Source organism: Myotis myotis, unplaced genomic scaffold (assembly GCF_014108235.1).
Source record: "Myotis myotis isolate mMyoMyo1 unplaced genomic scaffold, mMyoMyo1.p scaffold_m19_p_1, whole genome shotgun sequence".
Classification (NCBI taxonomy): domain Eukaryota; kingdom Metazoa; phylum Chordata; class Mammalia; order Chiroptera; family Vespertilionidae; genus Myotis; species Myotis myotis.
Genome location: NW_023416313.1, coordinates 195961498 through 195987245, shown reverse-complemented (window position 1 = coordinate 195987245; position 25748 = coordinate 195961498). Strand labels below are relative to the sequence as shown.

Sequence of the window (25748 nt, the reverse complement as noted above, 5' to 3'; positions counted from 1 at the left end):
TGTGAGTTTCACTTGTTTTGGCAACACTTGCTGCACCTCCCACAGCCCATTAGCTACCCAGATAGGATCTAGGGAGAGTCATAGGTCAAGCCTAATTATGCTGAGAGAGCTGTGCCCTCTAAGCTGGGACTTGTTTGTGGCTTTGCCAACAGGTCAGTCCGAGGCTTAACCCTATAGCCGCTCCCTACATGCAGGCATAGCCATTTTTTCAAAAGACTCCACTGATGATTCTAATGGGCAGCCGGGGAGAACCACTGAGCTGGCCCAAGGTTCCCAGACGCATCCAGATGCTTGTGTGAGAATCTCCCGGGGAAAGTACTCACTACAACTTCCCAGGCCCCACCCGCTGAAGCGTCTGAGGCAGGGAGTTTGAGAAGCAGCGAATCATCCACCTCCTTCGTTTACAGATGAGGGAAAAGCAAGAGTTGAGGTGGCCCGGCTAGGCGAACGGCAGGGCTAGGACCAATACCCGGGTCCCCTGGCTCTCGCTCCGTTAGGTTTGTGGCTACTCAATGTCATGACCCAAGGCTTGCCTGGGAGAAGCCGGCCCTCTCCTCAGTGGCAGGAAGTGGCCGCAGAACACGGCAGCGGGAAGAACATGGGCATCTCTGGCCCGTCGGCTCTGCCAGCCTCAGCAGACTCTGAGCATCCACCTGTAGATTGAGTCTGTCCCCCGAAGGCAGACGACTCGTGAGGCCCTGAACCAGCAGACCTGTGGGGACCCTCAGGACAGTTCTACCACCTGGGCCCCGCAACCCCCTACAGTGGGGCCTTGACTTACGAGTTTAATTCGTTCCGTGACAGAGCTCGTAACTCAAATTACTCGTATGTCAAATCTTAAAGTGAACGAGTGAGACATGTGATGCTGGGCTGATGTGGCGTTCACTGTGACGTTTGCTGCGCCAACTAGCGGTGGGGTATCTGAAGCTGGCTCGTAACCCGAATTTTAGCTCGCAACTCAAAGCAAAAAGTCGGCCGAGACGGCTCGTATCTCGAAAAACTGGTTAGTTGGGACACTCCCAGGCCCCAGACAGAAGGAACAGGGCAGAACAAGGCAGGTCCACCATGGACCAAGGGCAGAAAACCCAACTAGAAAGAGGGAGGCATTCTTAGCCCTTCTGAATCAGACACTTTGAGGAGAGATGAAGACTAAGGATGCAGCCCATAAACATGCACCTGCACTCCTCACCCAGTGTTCCAAGCCGCCTGGAGACATTTCTAGGCTCCGGGTTCAGAATCCCCGCCTCCTAGGATGTCTCCTGGGAATGAGGGGGAGAGAGGGTAAAGGGCACCAGACAGTGGAAAACTGCCCACTAGAAAAATGTCCCGTTCACCACCCTCCCCCACAACACTCCCCCCACCCCGCCCTTACTTCCTTTAGTCCAGCTTTGGTCCTTGAGGAAAAGAGCTCAAGGCTGGCATGAGGCCCCTGCCCCCAAGACAGGTTGCCAAGCTGGGGCTGGACAGAGAAGTCTGTGGGAGCAGAGCGGCCGAGAACAGGCCCTTCCCACACATCCCGCTGCCCCAACCGCCCCCATGGGGACCTGGTCCCTGTGCTTCGTGAGCACGGACAGTGGATGAGTGAACGTAAAGCTACAACCCCCACGCCTGCCTCCCCTAAGACACCCCCGCCAGATCAACTCTCCCACCCCAGCCAGGCCCAGTAAGTCACCCCCACTTCCCACCTCCCCTAAGACACCCCCACCAGATCAACTCTCCCACCCCAGCCAGGCCCAGGAAGTCACCCCCACGCCCGCCTCCCCTAAGACACCCCCGCCAGATCAACTCTCCCACCCCAGCCAGGCCCAGTAAGTCACCCCCACGCCCGCCTCCCCTAAGACACCCCCGCCAGATCAACTCTCCCACCCCAGCAGGCCCAGGAAAGAGGCCACACAGGTCGGTTGGTCAGCAGTGGTTATTGCACCATTGGCAGATAATGAAATGTGTATACATTAGCGACATCCACAGGGTCAGCAAGACAACCCACAAAAGTACCTGAACTGATTCCGTTCCATTCTTCGTGGGAGGGGAACCAACAGCGGAGAAAACACGCACTCACACAGACACACCACAGAACGGAAAGCAATAAATTATGGGCCTCATTCCGGCCTGGATGCCAAGGAAAGGCACAGCCCAAGAGCAGAGCCTCTCCCGCCACCTGCGCCCATCTCCTCCGTCTAGCCGTGGCCAGCCCACACTGGAGGCCTGAGCGGGGCATGCTCTCCCGGGAAGAGGGGAGCTTAAATATTTGGCTTCTTATCAGAGAAGAACTATATACAAGGGAAGAGGCTACAAGGGAAGTGGCCACACGGGCCTGGGGGAAGACCACTGTGAGGCCGGGCAGTGCAGGGCGGTCACCGCAGGTGAAGGCACTGGCTGAGTGCGCCAGCGCAGTCTTCCCGGCCGGCCGGCCTTTCGGGAGGCCCGGGGCGAGTCTCCTGGAAGGAGCCATCCCCCAGCTCCTCTCTCCCCAACTCAAGAGTCAACCTATAGAGTTCAAGGCCTGGAATCTCTCCCTCAGGTTTCTCACTCGGCCTTGCTGGCTCGGGTCCACTGGGTCCCCGGGATCCTCTTCCTTCGGCCAGTTCTCTGCAGACGCCTGCAGATCCTGGCCCTGCGCCCGCACGGCTGCTGGTGAGCCGGGTCCCGCAGCGGGGCCAGGCAGGGGCCCCTTCTCCAAGACGATCACCCTCCGGTTGTTCTCCAGGGCGACATCCGCGGTGACGTGCAGGTCCTCCTCTCCGTGCGGCCAGCTGCTGGGCAGCCCCCCGGGAGGCTGGGGCTGGGCGGCTGCGGGGCCCCCCCGGCCCCTCCTGGCCCTCAGGCTGCGGCAGCGGCCCAGCCTGCCCGCCGGCGGCGGCTCCACCATGTTGGGCACCGAGCAGCTCCGGCTGACAGGGAGGCCTCGGGGCCGGCCACCCTGGGCCTGGGCCGCCTCGTCCTGGGAGGCGTACTTGGAGCAGAGCTCGCGGACGTCGGGCCAGTTGAAAGTCTCAGTGTCCAAGGGGCTGAGGGGGCTGCGGCTGGAGGGCCGGGCCCCCGGGGAAGTGGTCCTCGAGGTGGCCGCCGGGGGGCTGAAGGAGGAGCACCGCGGCGACGTCTCCCCGGCAGAGCCAGGCCGGGACAGGCGGTGCTCCTGGGCCAGCAGCTGCTCCTGGTCGAGGGACAACACCGGCCTTCGCCTGCCTGTGAGGAGAGAGAGGTGCCTGAACCGCTGGGCGGAGGGGGCGGGAAGGGCGGCCTCTGGACTGCCCTCAGCACACTCTGGGCAAGGCTGGTTGGCGGGGTTTGGGTGTGATGATGGAAGAGAAATCTCATTGACCATGCGCGGCCCCTTTATCAAAGGGAAATAGGAAGAATAAAGAAAAGGCAGTGGGCAAGGATCAAGAGTCAAAGGAAGAAAGATGAGAGCTCCTGCTCTCCTGGAAAAAGGGGGCGCTGAGAGGGGCACGGCCATATTTCCTCCAGAGGCCCTGCTCCACGGGAGGGCTAGGGAGGGCAGAGGGAGGGCTGGGGGAGGGCTGGGGGGTAGAGGAAGGGCTGGGGGTGCAGAGGAAGGGCTGGGGAGGTAGTGGAAGGGCTGGGGGGCAGAGGAAGGGCTGGGGAGGCAGTGGAAGGGCTGGGGGGCAGAGGAAGGGCTGGGGGTGCAGAGGAAGGGTTGGGGAGGTAGTGGAAGGGCTGGGGGGCAGAGGAAGGGCAGGGGGTACAGAGGAAGGGCTGAGGGTGCAGAGGAAGGGCTGGGGGCTGAAGAAGGGCTGAGGGGGTAGAGGAAGGGCTGGGGAGGTAGTGGAAGGGCTGGGGGGCAGAGGAAGGGCTGGGGAGGCAGTGGAAGGGCTGGGGGGCAGATGAAGGGCTGGGGGGCAGAGGAAGGGCTGGGGGGCAGAGGAAGGGCTGGGGAGGCAGATGAAGGGCAGGGGGGGCAGAGGAAGGGCTGGGGGTGCAGATGAAGGGTTGGGGAGGGAGTGGAAGGGCTGGGGGGCAGAGGAAGGGCTGGGGAGGCAGTGGAAGGGCTGGGGGGCAGAGGAAGGGCTGGGGAGGCAGAGGAAGGGCTGAGGGTGCAGAGGAAGAGCTGGGGGTGCAGAGGAAGGGCTGGGGAAGCAGTGGAAGGGCCGAGGGTGCAGAGGAAGGGCCGAGGGTGCAGAGGAAGGGCCGAGGGTGCAGAGGAAGGGCTGAGGGTGCAGAGGAAGGGCTGGGGGTGCAGAGGAAGGGCTGAGGGTGCAGAGGAAGGGCTGGGGAGGCAGTGGAAGGGGTGGGGAGGCAGTGGAAGGGGTGGGGAGGCAGTGGAAGGGCTGGGGGGCAGAGGAAGGGCTGGGGGTGCAGAGGAAGGGTTGGGGAGGTAGTGGAAGGGCTGGGGGGCAGAGGAAGGGCTGGGGAGGCAGTGGAAGGGCTGGGGGGCAGAGGAAGGGCTGGGGGTGCAGAGGAAGGGCTGGGGGGCAGATGAAGGGCTGGGGGGCAGAGGAAGGGCTGAGGGTGCAGAGGAAGGGCTGGGGGTGCAGAGGAAGGGCTGGGGTGCAGAGGAAGGGCTGGGGGTGCAGAGGAAGGGCTGGGGAGGCAGTGGAAGGGCTGGGGAGGCAGTGGAAGGGCTGGGGGGCAGAGGAAGGGCTGGGGAGGCAGTGGAAGGGCTGGGGGGCAGAGGAAGGGCTAGGGAGGCAGTGGAAGGGCTGGGGGGCAGAGGAAGGGCTGGGGAGGGCAGAGGAAGGGCTGGGGGTGCAGAGGAAGGGCTGGGGGTGCAGAGGAAGGGCTGGGGAGGCAGTGGAAGGGCTGGGGGGCAGATGAAGGGCTGGGGGGCAGAGGAAGGGCTGGGGAGGCAGTGGAAGGGCTGGGGAGGCAGTGGAAGGGCTGGGGAGGCAGTGGAAGGGCTGGGGGGCAGAGGAAGGGCTGGGGGTGCAGAGGAAGGGCTGGGGGTGCAGAGGAAGGGCTGGGGAGGCAGTGGAAGGGCTGGGGAGGCAGTGGAAGGGCTGGGGGGCAGAGGAAGGGCTGGGGAGGCAGTGGAAGGGCTGGGGGGCAGATGAAGGGCTGGGGGGCAGAGGAAGGGCTGGGGAGGCAGTGGAAGGGCTGGGGGGCAGAGGAAGGGCTCCACCAGGGTAGCACACAGCCCTCGGGGCGTTAGACCAGGTGCCAGAGCTCCCCCCGGCCCTCAGTGTGAGGTCCAGCCCTCTCTTTGGCAGAGGTCCTTTAGGGGTCACTTTCTCCCAAAAGCCAAGTGGCTCCTAGAAGGTTCTTCTGCCCCAAACTTGTAGGAGGGGCCCACCTCCAACGCCCTCATACCTTTGCCACCCGAGGGCCCTCCAGCCTCCTCCTGCAGGTGGGGAACGGTGGGTGCTGCGTCTTCCCACGGCAGTGGCGGCCTGGCCGTCCCCATTTTGCTCTTGATGCGGAGGCTGTACTGGCGGGCCAGCTGGTAGACCTTGTTCTTGACCTTCTCGCTCATGTGGCCGTCCATCATGTGGGAGAGCTGCACTATGCAGGGGTGCAGCGGGGCCGCCAGCTCTCCCTGGGAGCCACTGCTCAGCTCCTTCACCAGCTCCTTCAGCTCCCGGGCCAGGTGGGCTGGGCTGGGCCGCCCGGTAGGGGAGGCGCTCTCCGGGGAGGCAGCGACCGACTCTTCGGTGATGGCTCCCAGCTCGTGCTCCTCCAGGATGAAGAGCGGCTCATGCAGGTCAAAGCCGTTGGCCTGGCCTTGGCCCGGCCCCTTCCGAGGACTCACCCCGGAAGACTCCATCCCCTCCCAGATCTTCAGGATTTCCGAAGACGGGCGGAACTCAGCGTCTGTGATAGGAGCTGGGTCCCCAGCACCGGCACCCGCCTGGCCGGGTCCTGGGAGGTCAAACAGGGCCCAGGAAGCCGGCCTGGAGCCCGCCTGTCTCTTGTGCCCCAATGGGGCCACCGGCTCCGGGTCCTGCTTGGGAAGGTTGTTGAACCTGGAGACGGAGTTTCTCACCAGGCCCTTGGGGATGTAGGAGAGGCTCTCCCGGCGCCGGACGCTGAAGCCCGCGTCGTGGTGCTCTGCGTTCTCGTAGTAGCTCTTAATTTTGTCCAGCAGCAGCCGGTCCCGGGTGGAGAGCATGGATTCCTTCTTCTTGCAGGAGGACCTGTCGGTCTCCGCCGAGCAGCCCGGGCCTGGGGGCTCCGTCCCATTGACAGAAGGGCCACTGTCTGTGGCCACCCCTACACTGAGGTCCACTTCGGGGGGGAGCTGAGCGCTGAGGGCGTCCGTGGTGCTGCCACAGCGGGCCAGGCCCTTCTCGCTGCCCTCCAGGCTGAGCACACTGCTGCTCCGGCTGGTCAGCCTCGGGGTCGCGAAGCCAGTGGACTTGCCGTCCTCCAGGGCCAGGCTGCTCCGCCGGGAGAAGCTGCTGACGAACCGCTCGGCAATGACACTGGCCTGGTCCAGCACAGAGGGCGGCAGGAGGCTCTCGGGCTCCTGGGCAGCCCCCGTTTCCTCCTCCTCCTCCTCTTCCTCCTCCTCCTCTTCCTCCTCTTCCTCTACCTCCTCCTCCTCCTCCTCCTCGCTGCTCAAGGCCTTCATGTCCTCGGTGCTCTCGGCCACCGCGAAGTCCACCATGTCGCTCGGGTGGCCCCGCCCCAGCGGCTCCTGATGGGCATCCAGGACTTCCGGAGACTCTGTGTCCGAGGGCATCTCCTCGGCGCTGGGACCCTCCTCGGCAGCAAACACCTCCAGCTCTGCCCCAGGCTCGGGGTCCGGCTCAACCTGGGACAGCACAGAGAGCTCACATGAGACGGGGGATGAGGGACAGCGCGACTGCTCAACGCCGAGTGACAGGGGCTGCGGGTTTAGGGCTGAAGGGGCAACAGGTCTGAGGGAGAGGCACGCGGGGCTGTTCCTTGGTGACCCTGCAGCTGGGGTGCTGGGCCCATGTCCTCAAAGCCAAGGAAAAGTCTCAGAGCGCAGACGGGGAGAGCGGTGAGCCTGAGCAGCCTGTCTGGGAGCTACAGGGGCCGGAGGGGCACACACAGGCCAGCACGCCCTGCCCAATGGAGCAGCTCCCTGAGCCCTGGCGCTCCCCAACGGGAGTTGTCCTGGGTGCAAACCCCAGGCCTGAGCAACACGAGAGGCCACGCCTACTTCCCTGAGGGGCCAGGGCCTCCCGTGCGGCTCAGGGTCCAGGGTAGGGGGGGGGGGGGGGGGCGCAACAGGACCACATGCTGAAATCCTGCCAGAGGGCGAGACGGGAACATGGCTCCTGTGGATGACTCTGCATATGCCCGGCAGATGGGCAAGGAAGGAAGCAAATTTGATAAACCTGTAGGTCATCTGAACCACAAAACTGGCCAGAACAGGCAGCTTTCCAGAGAGGTCTGTAGGGAGAAGTTAAGAGAAAACACTCTATAGTCTGAGGAACTGATCCAGTCCAGAATCTGCAGAGCAGAACCCGAGACCTAGGCCTGCACTGTCCAGCGAGAACAGCCACCAGCCCCACGTGCCTTCAAGCACCTGAAACGGGGCCAATCCAAACTGAAAACAGCTGTAAAGGTAAAATACACTCCAGACTGCCAACACCTCATACAAAAAAAACAAAGCATCTCAATGGCTTTTTATATTGATTACATATTGAAATGACAGTAGTTGGGACATGCTGGATTAAATGATTTTTTAAAATTGATTTTGGGGGGGGGGGGGGGGGACACAACTGAGCAACCCAGCCAAGGCAGTTAAATGACTTTTTAATGTGATTACCGGACCATTTAAAATTACACGCGGCCCTGGCCGGTGTGGCTCCATTGTTGAGCATTGTCCTGTGCACCAAAAAGTTGCCAGTTCAATTCCCAGTCTGGGCACGTGCCCGGGTTGCAGGTTCAGTCCCTGGTCAGGGTCTGTACGGGAGGCAGCCAATTGATGTTTCTCTCTCTCTCTCGCCCCCCCCCCCCTAAAATCAATAAAAACATATTTTAAAAAAATAAAATGATGTGTGGCTAGCATCGTATTATCATTGCATAGCACCACTCTAGGCTCTCATCCAGTGTCATCCAGGTGAGGCCCACCCCGGGGTCTAGGCCTCATGAACAAATCTTTATAACTTAGGGGAAGCAAAGGACTCCGTTCTAGACAACCCCAGACAGCATGGGGTGGTGGGAAACAGAGCGTGGGCTTCTGAGTCACAGACCCCCGTCTGGTCTCAGCGTGCCCCTCCACGCCAGGCACATCACCCAACCTTTCTTAGCTGTTGCAGGGGACAGACAGAGGAAATAAACATCAGACATGTAGGAAGTACCGAGTGGACGTCAATATGCTACCCTGTCGCCCAGGTGGGCACAGGTATGATTTAAGTGTCTGGACCCCTGGCAGGGACAGGGCCGTATGCCCTACACAAGGAGGCCTGGCCAAGGGGATCTAAAATTTGGTCACTTCTGCTGACTGTGCCCCTCTGGGCAAGGGATCACATCTGCCCAAAGGCACAGGCACCTTTTCTGATTCATGGAAAAGGGCAGTCTGCTCACCAAACCAGGCACCCACAGACCAGACAGGTTTCCTGAAGGGGCGGGAGTCCTGTCCCCATGGGCCCTATGGGAGAGCCCATGCCTGGAAGCCCCGCCTGCAGACACCTCTGCACTACCCCCCTCCCGCCTGCCGGCCCCTCACCTCAGGCAGGGAAGAAATGGACTCGAAGCTCATGCGCTTCTCGGCACAGGTGGGAGACCGGCCGCTGGGCCGCCTGCAGCTCTTGGGGCCTTCAGACTCCCTGCGCCCCTTCCCCTGCAGCAAGAGGGCAGCCGTCAGGTCCCGGGACAATTGGGAGCCGGTCCCTTCTGCATCCCAACTCAGGCAGCACCTCCTGAGCCTAGGGGGCTGGGCTTTGCTGAGAGCCAGCCCTGGACCGGAGCCACTCCACAGTCAACGTGAACTGGTCCCTGCCAGGCATGCGGCCTCAGAAAAGCCCCACCCTCCCGACCCTTCCAGCCCTGCTGTGTGTTGCCTTCCTCCCTCCCCCCCCCCCTCCCCCCCCCCCACCCCGTTAGTCATGCGCGCGTTGGGTGGTATGCTAGTCCACGCCCAGGACTGGAACAGTGCATGCCAGGGGCTCACCAGGGTGTGACAGTGAGTGAGGGGTTAAGAAGTGCTGAGGGCAGAAGTAAAGGAAGGACAGAGGGGTGGAGAGGGCAGGGCAGGGGACTCTAGGATGGGCATGGGCTTGCACATGCCAGGGAACATGCAAGGAGGAGGGGAGATCAAAGAGACACCTCACCATAGCACCCCGGGAGAAAAGTAAAGCGTTGGCCCGATAGTGCCAGCAGTGGAGGGCGGCCAGCAGGGAGCTGGCAAAGTCGGCTACCTGCTCCGCCACTGCCAGGCTCTCCTCCTCCTCCTCCTCCTCCTCCTCCTCCTCTTCCTCTGAGCCTGGGGGCTCTGGCCCAGACCCCTTCTTGCTGCCTTCATGCCCTGCCAGGTCCTCCAGAGTGACCTGAAACGCCTGCTGCTCCTCCTCGTCCTCCTCCACCACCTCCTCCTCCTCCTCCTGCTCCTCCCGGGCAGCCCCTTCAGGCTCCGGCTGCAGGCCCCGAGTACGGGAGGGCTGCCCACAGTCCAGGAGAGTGCCAGCGCTGCCCGCATGCTGTTCAGAGCAAAGACTCCTCGTGACCAGCCCTGGGCAACACTCCTCCTCCTACTGGTGGCTGGGGGTGAGGAGGCTTTATACATAAATCCACATCTAGATACCAACCCCTGGTCTCCACTGGAGCCCAGAGAGGACCAGAGGGGGAGCGGGGGGTAGGGGTGGGGGTGATCAGATGGGGTGGGGAAGAGGAGGGGGCAGGTTTCTCATGGTAGGAAGCTGGGACCTGGGAAAGCCAGGAATGGGGCCTGGTTAGGGACTCAAAGCCCCAGAGAGGCCTGCCTGCCCCGGAGAGAGGAAAGAATGAGAGAGGATCCAGGCTGGGCAGGCCACCACCAGGGTGGCTCTCCAGGAAAGGGTACAGAAGGGTCCCTGGGGCACGGGCCATGGCTCATTCATCTCTGTGGCCCTCATGACAGAGCCTGGTACATAGGAGGTGCTTGGTAGGTATTTGTCAAATGAACGGAGACGATGAGAGCTGAAGGGGCCAGGGGCTGACCTGGGCAGTCCCACCCCTCTCGACCTAGCCAGGCCCCTCTGCCCACAGCCTTACCTTCATTCCTGCTGCTCTGGCCGCTCTGGTTGCTGCCACCACCACAGAGTCCCAGCACATGGCGAGGGGAGGGAGAGGGGATGGGTGGACAGGAGAAAGAGCCTCTTTATAGGGCCAGAGGCCGAGCAGACCTCTCTGGGGCTCCTATTCCCCAAACCCTCACCTTCCAAAGGAATGACTGACAGAACAAGAGCAGGGGTGGGGTGGGGTGCACAGCAGTGCAGGTCTGTGAGAGTCACTTGCTCCTGCTGTTACCCGAGGACAGTGAAAGGAATGGGGGCGGGGGGGGGGGCTCAACCCCCCTCCATAGAGGGCAACTGGCAAAAGGCCCACTTCCAGGGAGGAACAGAGACAGAGTCCCCTCTAAACTGTCCTCAACACCCCCACCCAGACGGTTACCGACGTCCCTTCCTGCCCCTACCCTACAGCTCACCTGAATGGCTGCTCACCCCTCACACTCACCTTTCTCGCTGAGTTGCCGGAGCAGGTGTTTGGTTGGCTCTGCAGAGGAAAGCGAATGGGCAGTCAGCGCAGCCTGGAAACAGCTGTGCCTGGCCCTGCTCCCAAGCCACAGCGCCACCAGCCCATCACCAGCTCAAAGTCCACTCAGGCTTACCCCCAACCCCCAGCCCTAGGGCCTAAAGGAGGCGGCTTCACACCTGTCCCTCGGGGAGGCAGAGCCACTCCCATCAGCCCTGGGACCTCTGCCATGACCGCCAGCCCCCAAGAGCAGCACTGCCCCAACCCCCTGAATTAGCACAGCTGACCCAAGGAGCCACAGCCCCACACCGCCCCTTCAGACCAACGAGGCGTATCTCCAGCCAGATCTCTGGAGGCCCATGGCTCCACTCAAGCCCCACCTTCCCCGCAATGAGCACGTCAGCACCTTAGCTGCAGCCCAGGCCAAGCCCTCTCCTAGCACCCACTGGAAAGCAGAGGTCGCACCCGACTTTCTACGGCCCATGAGGCCTGGCACCATGAAGCCTCGCGGCTGGCTGGGGAGTGTTGCCCGGCTGTGCAGGGGCTGACCGGGCTCTGGGGACAGGATACAAAACACAGGCATTAGGCTGGTGGGGCACCAGCTTGTACTCCAGCCTTTCTGGGGACAGACCTGAGACAGGCAGGCACAAGGGACCTCCCGAGAGAGCCTTGGCCAGAGCCCACACTGTCCTTGCCCAGCTGGCATTGCATGAGAGGCCCACAGTAAACTTGCAACCAGAAGGAAAGTCTACTGAGAGGTGTGTGTGCGCAGGTGCACACACCATCTGCACAATAGCCGTCAACATCCAACTGTTTTCATCAAACACTCAACTTCTTCATTTTAGAGCTTATAATCAAGAATCTATCTATATAAAAGCCTAAGCGACCATTATGACTGGTCGATCAAACGACCGTTGACTGGTCACTATGATACCTGCTCCCACAGCCAACCTCCTATGGCTGGCCAAACTCCTGCTGTCCCTCCTCCCCCCGCCCCCCCGGCTGGCCGGGAGGTCAGTGTGCTCCTATAGCCAGACTCCTGCGACTGGCCAACCTCCTGCGGCCCCTCCTCCAGCCGGCTGGCCCCAATCGGCCCTGATTGGGAATGGGCAAGATGGCCCCCGATCGGCGGCCAGAAGAGGGATCCTACCCATGCACGAATTCATGCACTGGGCCTCTAGTATTTAATAAGTGACCAAAAATGACAGTAGCACCTGACTTATCCATCAATGTTATTTACCTGCCCATCTCAGCTCCCTCGAAGGAGGAAGCAGAAAGGGCCCAGCGGCAGGCAGAACGGCTGGCCAAGAGCAGGCCCTCCCGTCCTCCCTCCTCAGCTACTGCCTGGCCTGCTTCACACACTCCTCCTCTCAAGTTCAACAGACTGATTTCGAACAGACTGAAGGGGAAGGAATACTGCAGGCAAGCACACCAAGACAGATCAGAGCAAACACTCGTCAGTGTAAAGATGGACACAACAGAGGCTGTCTCTATGGCAACCACGACCTCTCCCCCCTCCCACCCCCGGGGGCCCTGGAGAATCTAGCAGTCCACACACCACAGTGATGCCATTGCACAACTTCAGAAAGGGAGAAGTTCAACTCTGGCCAGCATCCTCTATTTTAAAGGCTCCGGAGTATGAAGCATGTTTTTAGAAAGATGCCTCTCTCTGATATTGGTCAAAGCTAAAGCCCAAAACAAGCACACAAACAATACCCAGCTCTTCTCGAGTTTCCAAGCGAAACTCTCAGCCACGTGGAAACTCAGGCTCTAAAATGGCTCATTTCCTGCTGTCTTGATAGCTGCCGTGCGGATGCGACAGGTGGACTTACTACTGCCACCACCACCTCCACCGTCACTCACCAAACACGCCCGTGTGCCAGAGCTCCCAATACAGAGCTGTGGCAGGTCACAGGGGAATGCCAGAGCGACAGGAAGAGGATGACAGAAGGAAGGTGAGGACACAGAGAGGGCCAGAGACTGACGAAGTTAACACGGCCGATGTGGGGCTTTCAACATACGGACATACGGCACCGTCAAATTCTGCAACCATGACAGGTTCGCCTAGGGTTCAAGGTCCACTGGGAGCAAACAAAATGAAACCACAACAGCTTCCTGAGATCACGCGGTTCACGCATCAATCCACAGTTATTCAGAGAGCTCGCGGGCCATGGCCAATCGAAGCCCAATGCACCGCGAAGATCCACGCCAGTCACACCCGAGTCTCTCCCCCCAGGGCTCTCTCACCACGCGAGTAAGTTTGGCAGTACCGACTGAAGCCGATCGGTCCCTCGGCCTCAAACGGAAGGGCGAGTGGAAACATGTGGAAAACACCAGGCGAGCTAAGGATAACAGCAAGGTCTTCTCTTTCTCAGTAGACGATTCACTCCAGAAACTCAAGTACACAGCAGCGAGCCCCGTCATGGAAAACCCGGGAGAGGGAAATGGAACTTTCCCCCGAGACCCAAAGCAAATATTTCCCGTCTGGATTTGATGCCACTTGAAGTCTGCCTTGCTTTCCCCATGCCCTGCCTCTGCTCTGTTCTGCGGCTGGGCCGGGGCCATCCGTGATGTGCCCGTTACTCCTGGCCGACTCCCAGGTGCGGTGAAGGGGAGGTTTCCATCGCAGGGGAGCCGAGAAGGCTGCCAAGGCCTGAGTGAACAGCATGCCTAGGGCCTTGGAAAAGGTGGGCTGCCCAAAGGTGCCCGGTGGAGGCAGCACAGGGAGAGGATCTACACCTACACACACACCCCTACACACCTACACCTACACCTACACACACACACACACACACACACACCCCTACACCTACACACACACACACCTACACACACACACCTACACCCCTACACACACACACACACACACACACACACGCCCTTCCCAGGATTTCTGGCGGTGAGAGCCAGCCCCAAATGCTGCTGCAAACGGTCCCAGGAAGATGCCTCTGCCCACACAGCCCTCCCCTTACCAGACTGCCGGCGGGCCTGACGCACATGGGTGGACACCTCATCCTGGGAGGACCAGGCCTTCTTCAGGCGCTCTGGGCTGTAGCGGTACCGGTTGGGATCTGCACCCAGGAGAGACAATCAGGCCTCTGGGACACTCTCAGCCTTGGCCTTGACGCTGACCGTACCCGACCACCCCTCTGCTGCCACCCTAACTCCAGGGGCCAAAAGCCTCCAAAGCTCCCCCTCTTGCATCTTCCATCCACTTCCACCCGGGGCATCGGCACGGAGTCCGCCCGTCAGCAGTGCCGTGTGCTTTGGCTCACAGGAGACCCCCAGGCCCTGACAAAGGGAGCCGCCCGGTCCTCCCTGGCCCCTGGAATCTCAGAGTCAGGCCAAGCTTCCCCGGGACGCAGCCTGACCGAGAAAGGTGTGCCATTTGGGGCAGAGCAGCAGAAAGGGTCACTCACAATAGGAGTCCATTTCCAAGATCGCTTCCTTGGCCTGGAGGAGAAACCCACCTGGTTAGGACCCTGCCAGGTGCCGTGCATCCCCTGACGCACACCCCCCCACTGGTGAGCGAGGACCCCCCACAGTGCTCTGTGAGGCCCCAGGCATCTGCTGAACTAACCCCCGCTGTTCAGTGATGCCAATGTCCAGAGGGTGGGCCTTTATGAACCCGCAGCTGGCTCTGAAGGACACCCGCTCCCCGCACCCTCTCAGGAGCTGGGGTGGGCACCCCAGGAGCGCACCTTCTGGGGGATGGTGGTGTGGTGGTTCTCCAGGATGAGCCTCTTGATGTGGTGCGTCCAGTTCCGCTTCTCCTGCACGGTTTTGGCCTGGGCGGAGGCAAGAGAGGGAGCCAGGGGTCACCATGGGCCAAAGGCACACGACATGGGCGTGCTCCAGCCGAGGTGGAAAGAGGGCCTCTGCTCGGGCCTGAGAGATGCCCACAATGACCCCTGCAGCTAAGCAAGCAGAGGAGGCGGGCCTGCCCCAGCCCGCCCCCCAGCCCACCCCTCACCTGGATGCTGTACTGCTGCTTGCTGTGCTTGTAGTGGGTGACGGTAAAGCACAGGGAGTCTCTGGTGCTTTCGATCAGCATCAGGGAGGAGCACTAGGTAGGAGGGGGAGGGCAGTCAAGAACGAGGGAGGGGAAAGGGGAGCTGACCGGGGGCCCTCGTCCCTCGAGATCCGCTGGGGAGGGAGGGTAATCGCAGAAGGATGGAGCTGCGCCCACACTGACTGGGGGCCGATGAAGAGGGTGAAGACGGTGAGGAGGAAAGGGGACAGACAGAGGAGGTGGAGGCAGCCTGGTTACCGGGATGTGACCCTTGTAGACAAAGTGGTCGCCCCGCTTCTTGGTGATGAGCAGCGCTTTGTCGAAGAGGAAGAAGGTCTTCTCGTTCCGCACGCGGTGCAGGCGGAATGTGCCCTCCAGGACCAGCTCCCCATAGATGGTCAGGTCGGGCCCCTTCCAGTTGATGAGCAGCGACTGAATCTCCTGCAGCCCAGAAGCCCCCACCCAAAGGGTCAGGCTTCTCATGACCTTCCTGGGGACCCCCTGGGACTCCAAGGAGCTCCTGAAAACCCAACCAGTGCTGGGTCCCCTAGAGGAGCCTGCCCCACACGGACGCCACCCCTCAGCTCACCCCAGCAGGGCGGCCCCACGCCCCCCCACCCCCGACCACCCTTGCATGTCCCTGCAGTCACCAGCCCGGAGCACCTGGAGCCGGACCGCGTGCTCGTGCCTCCTCTTCATATCGTTGATGTACCAGGCCACGCAGGTCATGGTGTCAATGGCGTCCTCCACCACCTCGAAGCCGTCCTCTTCTTCATCAAAATGTTTGGCAATTTCCTGCGCGGGACACAGGGGCTTAGGCAGCCCACACTCAAGGGTCCTGCCCCTCCCCCAGCCGCCCGGTCCTCAGGGCCTGGGTTACCTGGAGCAGCAGGTGGTACTTGAGGATGCGCTGGACGGGCTTCAGCAGGTAGGAGCCCAAGGGCAGCGAGTGCTGCAGCAGCGCCTGCCGGTCCCGGAAGAACTTGGCCTGCTGCTTGTCCCGCATGCACTCGGTCAGGGCGGCCACTGAGCTGGAGTGGGGAAGGGGCGGTCACCACCTGGGAAGGCCTGGATGGGAGGTGGGGTGCCCCAGACTCACCAAAGGGGTCAGCCACCCCTCCCCACCCCAATGACTCACTTGGGGTAGTTGTTGCAGTACTGGGTGTAGATATCAAACTCTTGACTCTATGGAGAAACCAGAAAGAGTGACTTCAGGGAAACCCCCATTGGACTGTAAACCAGGTGTGCCCAACACATGCCCTGCTCCCCTGCTCCCTGTGCCCTTTCCCGGAGCCTCTGCAGGCCCATCTTTGTACCCATCTGTCTGGGAGATGCCACCCACCCAGCAACCCTTGGCTCCACCCAAGAACACCCTCCCCATTCCAGACAGGACACCTGGCACTTCCCCTAGAGAGGGGCACCCAAGAAGGCAGGCATCGCTGTCCCACTGAGCCCCCATGGAAGAGGACAAGAGGCAAGCAGCCAGCCCTTCTCACCCTTTCCACAAAGCAGCTGGCCACAGCCACAGGGTCGCTATTGCAGTTGTCCAGGTCTCTGAGGAGCTGGCTGGGTGGGGGAGAGTAGTCATCAGATCCCGGACCACTCGCAGCCTCCACGTCCACCAACACACCATGCCCCTCCCCAACCTCCTGCCCAGATACACAGCCAGCCGGAGCCATGCCGGAGTGAGGACTTCTGCCCTCGAAGTGAGCCCTGCCCAGGGCAGCAACAAGAAAGCACCCAGCAACACTGCAGAGGTGGGGAGCAAGGGACACCCACATGCTCGGCAAGAGGAAGAAGGGACAACAGTACCCACCTCGGGAGAGGACACGGCTCCTCTGCAGGCAGGAGGAGTCAAATACACAAAAGCAGAGATTAAAGGAGAAAGAAGAGCGGGGGGGGGGGGGGGGGGGGGGGGGGGGGCGTAAAAGAACCGAGGCCCCCGGCTCAAAAGGAGAGAACAGGGTGAGACCCCAGCACCCCTTGTTCTATAGGAAACCCTAGAGAGGGTGCTCCCCCTGCCGCTTCCCCCTGGGATCTCCCCTCTTCCCAACCCCCCACAATCCGGCCTCGGTCTCCCTCCCAGACTTCTCCGGCTGGCACAGCAGGAAGTCTCCCTGCCCATCTTAAAGGGCCTGGGGCAAGGTGCCTGCTGAACTGCCAACACTGACCCGCCAGCTCTGCGCCTCCTGACCAGTGCCCTTCCCTGGGGCATCTGTGGGCCCAGGCAGCACACTCTGGATCCTCAAGGAGCCCCTCTGCCCTGAAGCAGCCCTCACCAGGCCTTGTTCGGCCTCCCCCACCACATCTTGCCTGACCTATGCATTCCCCTAAAGCAGGGGTGGGGAACCTTTCTTCTGCCCAGGACCATTTGGATATTTATAACATCATTTGTGGGTCATACAAATTTATCAACTTTAAAATTAGCCTGCTATGCCCTATCCGGTGTGGCTCAGTGGATGGAGTGTGGGTCTTCAGACTGAAGGGTTCCGGGTTTGATTCTGGTCAAGGGCACATGCCCGGGTTGTGGGCTCCATCCCCAGTAGGGCATGCAGGAGGCAGCCGATCAATGATTCTCTCTCATCACTGATGTTTCTCTCTCTCTCTCTCCCTCTCCCTTCCCCTCGGAAATCAATAAAAATATATTAAAATAAATAAAATTATCCTACTATACTTGGTCAAACATTTAATTAGCTCACCCCTAATGCCTTGGCAGGGCCAGACCAAATGATTTCTCGAGCCTTATATGGACCACGGGCCGGACGTCCCCCACCCCTGCAAAGGGTCAGATCACCTCCAGGGAGCCCGGACTTCCCATGGGGTAAGAAGATGGAGAAGAAACTAAGAGATGCGCAAGTGGGAGACAAAAATGAGAGGGACAAAGGGGCCACAGAGAGCTAGAGGGGAGCGTATCAGGGCAAGGGTCTAGCAGTCCCCTGAGGGGGCGTGGCCCAGGCTGAACCCAGCAAGCACAAGGGCCCAGGACACATGGTCCCACAGGTCCTCTCCCTGCAGGGAGCAGCTATACTTCTGTATAGGGACGGACCGTCCCTCCCATCCTCAGAGATCAGGCCCTGGGCCCACACGCCACCGCCCAGAACACCCAGGACTCCTTTCTAGGCCCCGAAACAGGCCTCACAGGCAGGACCGGGTGTACGTCGGACCCACTCATACCTGTTCAGTGCATAGATGCTTTCTATGTTCCCAAAGAGGGCGCTGACTTGTTCTGGCTGCAGCAGCCCGGGGGTGTCGATGATCTTCAAGAGGTAGTCCTGCAGGGAGAGAGGCATCAGAACCCAGCCCCTCCCGCACAAGCCTGTGCCCCCAGCCACACCTCACTTCCATGCCTCGTTTTACAGCTATAGCGCGAGTTCACAGGCATCACCTACTAGACTGGGTTGGATAGTTGCACCCAAAAATTAATATCCACATGGAACTTCAGAACATGAACTTATTTGGAAACAGCGTTTTTGTAGATGCGACTAGTTAAGGATCTCAAGACGACATCGCTCTGGATTTAGAGTGGGTCCTAAGTCCAATGACCGGTGTCCTTATAGGAGAGAACCACAGAGGCGGAGAAGAAGGCAACGTGAAGACGAGGCAGAGATGGCGGTAATGCAGCCACAGGCCACGGCACAGGAGGAAGGCCAGCAACCACCAGGAGCAGGAGGAGGCCTGGAAGGCAGCCCCTCAGAGCCGCCAGAAGGAACCACCCCACCAACATCTGGGTTCTAACTTCTGGCCTCCTGCTCAGAGAGAGACAGAAGAAATGGCTGCGTCCTAAGTCGCTGGGTCTGTGGTAATTTGTTACAGCAGCCGTGCGAAACCAATACTCCTCCCTCCGCAGGCGGCTTCCGCAGCGGCAGCCACCTCCTCCTGTGTGAGGCACAGTGTGCACACTTCACCTGCACAGGTGCATGGATCTTCATTTTACCAATGAGGAACCTCAGGGGCTACCCTACCCCAGTGCCTGAGACCCCACAGCTAGGGAACAACAGAGCAAACAGGGATCCAGGAGCAGACAGGCGGGGTCTGTCTCCATGGAGCACCAGAGTCCCTTCCCTCCTCGTCAAGGGTGTCTACTCCCTGGGGACCCACAGTGAGTTCTGCTGGCGGAGCAAGTGGCTGACCCCGTCACATGGCAGTGTGAGCCTCAGCCGTCAGGGCGGAGAGGATCGGCTTCCCCACCTGTCCCGGGGAGGCAGACCTCCAGGATAAACGAGTCGGGGAGAACTGTCCTTCCGGGTGGCCGCAGGTTTATGCGCCAGAGCTGGGCTGCAAGGCCAGCCCGAGAGGAGGCCGGCGCCCCCCGCTCCTTACCTCCACGATGCTGCGCAGGTCCTGCACGTACATGCGCTCCGTTTCCACGATTTCCCGCACCACCCGGCCCAAGTAGCTGAGCTTGTGCGCAGGCGCCGCGGCTGCCCGGCTGTTGAATGGGGACAGGGGTCCCTTCTTGTTAGGCCGGGTGCTGGAGTTGTTGTTGCTGTTGGGGGCGTGCCTGCCACGCGGGGAACCTGCCCCGTTCTTGGTTAAGGCCTCAGGGCCGCTGGGCTCCTCCATGGTGCCTCGGCTGTCCCGGGAGGAGCCCGACGAGGACGCGGTGGAGGTCAGGCTCGCGGTGGAGGTCAGGCTCACGGGCCGCTCCTGGCTGCTCTCCTGGTGGAGGGAGGTAGAGACGGGCATCCTGGCATCGCTGCCTGGCGAGGGCACTCCGGGGAGATTCTGGGCAGGGCAGACAAAGTGTCAAACTCTGAGTCCTCACAGAAACAGAAAGCAGCAGGGGGGCTGCCAGGGAGGGAGGGGGCGGCTGGGGTAGTTGTTGTTTGTTGGATACAGAGTTTCAGTTTTGCAAGATAATAAAAAGTCCCGCGGGTGGACTGGTGGTGATGGACACAACAATATGAATGGACTTAAGGCCACTTAATAAAAGTGGTTAAAATGCAAATACTATTTTATTTTAAGAACAGTTTTACCACAATTTTAAAAACAGCAACTAGCCCTAGCCAGATAGAGTGTCGGCCTGCGGACTGAAGGGCCCTGGGTTCGATTCCGGTCAAGGGCACATGCCCAGGTTGCGGGCTTGATCCCCAATAGGGGGTGTGCAGGAGGCAGTCGATCAATGATTTCCTCTCATCATTGATGTTTCTATCTCTCTCTCTCCCTTCCTCTCTGAAATAAAAACATTAAAAAAAACAAACAAACAGCAACTTGGAATCCCCAGGAAGTCCCTTCCCCCAGACCCTATGAGCATCTCTAGCAGCGGTTTCTCAACCTGTGGGTCGCGACCCCTTTGGCGGTCGAACAACACTTTCACAGGGGTTGCCTAAGACCATCCTGCATATCAGATATTTACATTATGACTCATAACAGTAGCAACATTACAGTTATGAAGTAGCAACGAAAATAATTTTATGGTTGGGTCACCACATGAGGAACTGTATTAAAGGGCTTAAACTGTATTAAGTGGTTGAGAACCACTGGTAGGGATGCCCCATAACATTCCCTCCCGACTCCAACAGCTCCACCTCCACCTTTCCAGGGTGGAAGACAGGTGGGCCACACCCGGACAATAAGGGCTCGGAAACCCGAGGCCCCAGAAGAGCAGAGAGGACACCTCGGCCAGAGCCACGGCGGGGTGCCCTCTGAGGGAATCCCAAGCACCTGGCCTCTCAGCCCTCGGCTCCTCACCATCTGCCCAAGTGTTGTGTCCTCCAGGCTCTGACCACCTGGCACAGGGCAAGGGCTCCATAAACTGTCAAAACAGTGATGCTAATGCTGGCTGTCTAAGAGCACTTCCCAAGTGCCCACCTGTCAGGGCCTGTGCTGGGGTCACTGGACAAAGGCAGGCAAAGACTTGGCTCTTAAAATCTAAGAGGACCAGGCACGCCCGAGGGGAACAGTCTCCCCAAGGTTCCAAAATCTTGGGGCACCAGTGGCTACACCATGAACCTGGAAACTTCCAGATACTGACAGAGAAGGCAGAGGAGATGGCACAAAGGCTGAGCCCACATGACCCCTGACCCCAGGCCCAGAACCTGGTACAAGCCCCTGACTCACCCTGGCTCCCAGGGACAGGAAATTCCCCAGGGCTGAGCCACCGGTGAGTCTCCCACGCTCCCCGGGCCCAGCTCACCTCAGCTCAGCCAGGGCAGCACAGCAAGCAGGAAGCTGCTCCCAGATGAGGCAAACACAGCCTCGGGTGGACTTTATTCCCTGAGCAGATGGTGGCAGACTCACAGGTAGGCCTGCCCGAAGCAGCGAATCAGGGGAGGGGCCGTGGCCTTGGAGAAGGACAGACACTCCACCTCCACCCCAGAGGACCAGCGCTCACTCACACTCCTTCCCAGAAAGTACACAGGAAACGGTTCCAGAGCATCCCTCCCACCTCCACTGGCCCACAGCCTTCCGCCCCCAGTTCTAGGTCTCAGAAGCTACCAGATCACAGACCACAGCTATGAGGAGAAGGATCTAGAAGTTGCCATCACTCCGATAACTATGATTTTGCCCCCTGGTTTTCTGTGCCTCTGCCCCAACCTACGCCAACACCCCAGGCTCCGGCTTTTGTAAATGTTCTCTATGCTTGGACATTATTTCCTCCCCATCCTCCCATGATATACTGAACCCAACCACTTCACTTAGATCCAACCCTCAGGTTCCGATCAGAAGCCACCACCGCCTGCCCCTAGAAACCTCCCCAGAAGGCAAGCCTGGGGCCCCTAGAAACCTCCCCAGAAGGCAAGCCTGGGGCCCCTAGAAACCTTCCCAGAAGGCAAGCCTGGGGCACCTCCTGCATAATCCTTCAGCACCCAGAGTTAGACCTACTCTACCACTCACTGCATGGGGCTGTGAGCAGCTTCAGACCTTAATCCTAGACTGTAAGTGACCTAAGGGCGGGGGCCTTAAGGGCGATCTGGCAAATGATGATGAACAAACTGTGTCTACTGAGCTACGTCAGGAGCATCGAGACCTACCTGTCATCCACGCCAGCTCAGCAAGGAGCATGGACCCTCAAACAGGGCTCTGTCCCTGCGCCTCAGCTGGGGTGTTTTGCTCCATGTGAGCCTCCCGTTCTGCAGATGAGGACGGGTGGCAGCACTCGGGCGAACCCTGCATCCTCCCTCCCTTCAGGCGCAACAAAAGGTTAATTAACAGGATCACCCGGGTGGAATTGAGCATCAGGAGGAAAGCCCCTTGGGAATGCAGCACGGCTGCCTCTTCCTCCCTCTTCAAAGAGCCTTCAGAATGAACCAGCCAGGCCTTTCTACAGAACCAGCCGCAGGGCAATACCATGTTATCTCAGCACAAAGAGGAAGACCCATGCTCCGCCCCAGCCCTAACCCCCAGCCCTGCGGGCCTCTGCTGTCCTCAAAGCACACTGCAGAATGCACAGGCCTGCACACCCCACCTTCCCCCCTCCCCCATCAGTCCCAGCTGAAACCATGGGGCAGGGACTTATGGCCTAAGACCTTTCCCAGATCAGACCTGGGGTCAGTCAGCCCCTAGGGGGATGCTAAATGGAAAAAGGCCCAAGTCCCAAATGGATTTCACAGCTGGCCAGGTCCAATCCCCACTAACGCTCCCCCCCCCCCCCCCGCCCCCACACGCTCTCAGGGACATTTATCTCTAAAGGATGCCTTCTGAGGACACCCTTTCGGTACCCCATGCACACTTGGAGCTCGGAAACTAAAGTGCCCTTCCTACTTGAAGCAACTTTCTTTGATTAAACATAGCCATCTGCTTGCAAGCCCAGCTCACATTTTCAAAGTAATGCCCCTGCCCAAATCCTCTGGGACTAAAACCAAGCCTAACAGCTAAAACGTTCTAAGCGCTATAGACCTAACAAGCCAATGACATCTCGTAAAAACTCTAGAGGTAGATACAGCTATTATCCCCATTTTACAGATGCAGAAACTGAGGCCACAGAAGTAGCATGTGGTAGAGCCTGGATTTGAACTCAGCTCCAGTGTTCATGCTCTCCTGTCTCCCTAATGGATTTCATACCAGCCAGGACCACAAGCAAGGATGAGTCACAGCCCTGGGCGCCATGGCTTTACCTCAGCATAAACCACGGAGTCTTTTAACCTGATGTTCATTTACCCCACAAAGGCCCCATGGAGGTAAAAGGCTGAGTGTTAAGATTCCTTATGGCTATTCCTAGACCTGCTACTCTGTGACCATTTACCCTCCTGTTAGAACAACATAATAAGCTACAGATTCCAAGGCAGAGGATGGCAGGTCACAGTGAAGGGAAAACGCACACGGTCATGAGGTCAGACGGTGAATGCCTTGGGTGATGAGGAAAGCTGGGTAGTGACCAGGAGACCCAGGATCACAGGGCTCTCTCTCCTGCGTAGGAGGGCTGGAAAAGAATGTAGAGACGCAGCAAGGGAGAGATGAAGAGTGAAGGGGGAAATGAGAGCAAACAAGGCACAGTCCGGTGCGGACTGAGAGTAGACACCACTTGATAGTGACCTGAAAGAGACATTGTAAGGCCGCTGAAACCTCCCTTCCCCCTCTTAACTAACTTTTCCAGTAAGCCCTGGTTAATGTAAGATCAAAGAGAAAACCCCCCTCCTCCTGTGTTTTAACTGACCTTTCCCGTAAGCTCTGGTGGTCTGGTCTGGTCATAGCATAGCTATCTTATCTCCTCCTGGGATCGGGTTGTGTAAAGACAGACCACTCTTTTGCATCAAGCTTCGGTCTCTGCATTTGACTTGGGGTCGTCGCCCCCTCCATCGGACTCACCGGGGGTCTTGGGACCTTACAACATCACACTCAATTTGAGTGCAATCTGGTCCTAAATGCCTGTTCCCAACCAGCCCTGTGTGTCCTTCAGACTCACAGAGAGTAGCTGCCCACATGCCCCTGGGCAGAGCCAACCTTTTCTCCTTCTTCACTGAGCATCACCTCATATTGTAAGATTCACCCCAAAGCCAAGATTAGAACTCAGGTCTTCCAACTCATCTTGAAGACCCTGTCTGCTGGAGAAGTGGGAGCCGAGAGGAGGCGACAGGCAGGCGGCAGCCAGATGCCCGCGGCCACTGCATCCCATGGCACCAGGTCCCCAATTCCTCCACCTGTTTCCCAGCCGTGACCGCTGCCATCTCTCAACATGATTCAATCCACTCAGTCATCAATCAGCAAATCAGTCTTCTAGAAAACTGATATTTCAAACACCAGGCCTGTGACGCCCTCTCTGACAAGGTCACAAAAGACCTTTCTCTTTGGGTGCCCTGACCAGGAATCGAACCTGCAACCTTTTGGTGCCCAAGACAATGCTCAGCCAACGGAGCCACTCCGATGGGCAGATCTTTCCTTCGCAAGGGCCCAAGGAGCTGCTCAGACATACACCGTCAAGAGCCTGGGGGCAAGAGAGGACGGGAGATCTGGTTTGTGTTTTTTTCCCGTTTGTTTAAACTTTCTCTAAATCTAAATATAAGCTACACCTGTAAGGTCATCTGCCTCCAGACGATCTTCCCTGAACATCCCCAGCCAGGAGGCAGGCAGCAGGCAGGCCCCCAGGATTCCCACGCAGCTGCAAGTGCAAGTGCCCATCCTCCTCCCCACTGCGCCTGGGCGCCATGCCCCGCATCCGACCCACACCCCGAAAATGACATCACCCAAAACCCACAACAGCCCTCCCCCCATGTTCTGTCCTTAGGGCTCTTGTCACTGAAGCAACAGGACACAGCTCCCCCCAGCCAACTTCAGAAAAAAAAATGGTCTCACAGGGGCACCCACCTTCCAGAGAACCTCTGCTTAATTCCCAGGACTCAGCAACACTCCCTGCTGGCCCTGTCTCCCCGCCAGTGGGCTGAGAAGGCAGGAGAGGGAAGAAGGGGCGCCTGCTGGTGAACCCTCCGAGCAGGCCGGCGCTCTGGAGGCGCCCCAGAACACACTCCCGATCAGGGAGGCTGGGTCCAGGTGCGGAGGAAGCTGATGTCATCCTCTCACCCCACACCCAAGAAGTAGAAGCAGAACACACCACGCCCGCTCTGGAGGCAGGAAAGGAGCAAGGGGGCTCCCCCAAAAGGCAACCGCTCCAAAGTCCCCGGGCCAAAGTGGGGGAAAGGGAAGGAGGTCACACGGGCCAAGTCCTTCCTCCGGGACTGCCAGCTGCCTTGTGTCTTCCACGACATTCTAAAGCTCCTCCCAGCCCAGGCAGCCAGCCAGCCTCTGACCTCCCAGGACCACCCCCCACTCCACTGTCAGGATCTCCTCAGAGAAGGTGCCAGAAGGAACCAGGAGAGAAAAGTCACACCTTTTCCAAACACCATTTCCAGGGCAGAAGCAATATGAGCCTCCACAGAGACCTCCGCTGGGCTCCCGCCCACAGCTTGGCACAGCCAGCGCCACGCTGCTCCCCAACTCTGGCCCCCACTCAGGCACTTCTCCCTGGGCAGAGCTGAGTGAGGTCACCCGGCAGGAGCCACCCTGCAGACACCCCAGGCTTTCCCCAGGAGGACCCGAGAGGGGCCGGCTCTGGGCCCCTTTCACCAGCAGTTTCCTCACGCTGGCCCCTCCTGCCTCCCAGGAGACTCAGGGGCCTCGCACCCTAAGCACAGACAAGGGAAGGCTCCCGGGGGAGGGAATGTGCCCAAGGCGACTGTTGGAGGCTGTGCGGCCAGTGTGACCAGCGTTTCTGGGCCCCCCAAACCCTGGCCAGCTGGCTCAGGCTCATTTTCCCTCATGAATTCCGTTTCCCACCGCCCAGCACAGCAGCGGGCCACCAAGTGCGGCTGGGTCTTGCGAGCAGGACTGCAGCTGCGGGAGGGAAAGGACCGTGACTCCCAACGGGCCCTCTCCAGTGGATCCGGGAGGAAGTCTGGGCCTAAACCAAGTCCAGAAAACTCCCTCAGCCTGGCCTTGGGAGGAGAGGAAAGCGCCGTTTCTGTGGGAGGCTCGCTGGCCCACACCTCACCGTTCCCACCAGCCCACAGCCCCATTCACTCACGGCTCCTGTTCTTCCTCAGACCTGGACTGCGTCCCAGACCCTCCTCTCTACACAGACCTGGTCAAACCACCTCCTCAGAAAGGCCTCCTCAACCATTTCCAACCCCTCCAGCGCACACCCGATTGTAGGACTATCACATCCTAATCCCCAGATTTAAGGAACCTGGGCGCTAGC

The 25748-nt window shown here is 59.6% G+C and overlaps 1 protein-coding gene across 10 annotated transcripts in view; it reads right to left on the bottom strand.

Annotated features, from left to right (window-relative positions):
- Positions 1 to 1897: 1897 nt before the first annotated feature.
- PLEKHG3 (pleckstrin homology and RhoGEF domain containing G3) overlaps positions 1898 to 25748 on the bottom strand; it is a 40662-nt gene continuing 16811 nt past the window's right edge. Inside the window, exons 1-19 of one of the 10 annotated variants that reach the window (XM_036309806.1) lie at positions 24362 to 24543; positions 18938 to 19342; positions 17792 to 17889; positions 16114 to 16183; positions 15756 to 15802; positions 15498 to 15648; positions 15281 to 15412; positions 14876 to 15058; positions 14579 to 14671; positions 14307 to 14393; positions 14025 to 14058; positions 13578 to 13676; positions 11071 to 11160; positions 10588 to 10626; positions 10126 to 10157; positions 9207 to 9572; positions 8603 to 8716; positions 5269 to 6712; positions 1898 to 3186 (exon numbers count right to left, since the gene is read on the bottom strand). In XM_036309806.1, the coding sequence (XP_036165699.1) occupies positions 2483 to 3186; positions 5269 to 6712; positions 8603 to 8716; positions 9207 to 9572; positions 10126 to 10157; positions 10588 to 10626; positions 11071 to 11160; positions 13578 to 13676; positions 14025 to 14058; positions 14307 to 14393; positions 14579 to 14671; positions 14876 to 15058; positions 15281 to 15412; positions 15498 to 15648; positions 15756 to 15802; positions 16114 to 16183; positions 17792 to 17889; positions 18938 to 19303 (4149 nt within the window). In that variant the 5' untranslated portion in view covers positions 19304 to 19342; positions 24362 to 24543 and the 3' untranslated portion in view covers positions 1898 to 2482. The other 9 variants (XM_036309816.1, XM_036309797.1, XM_036309826.1 and 6 more) reach the window with 9 other exon arrangements.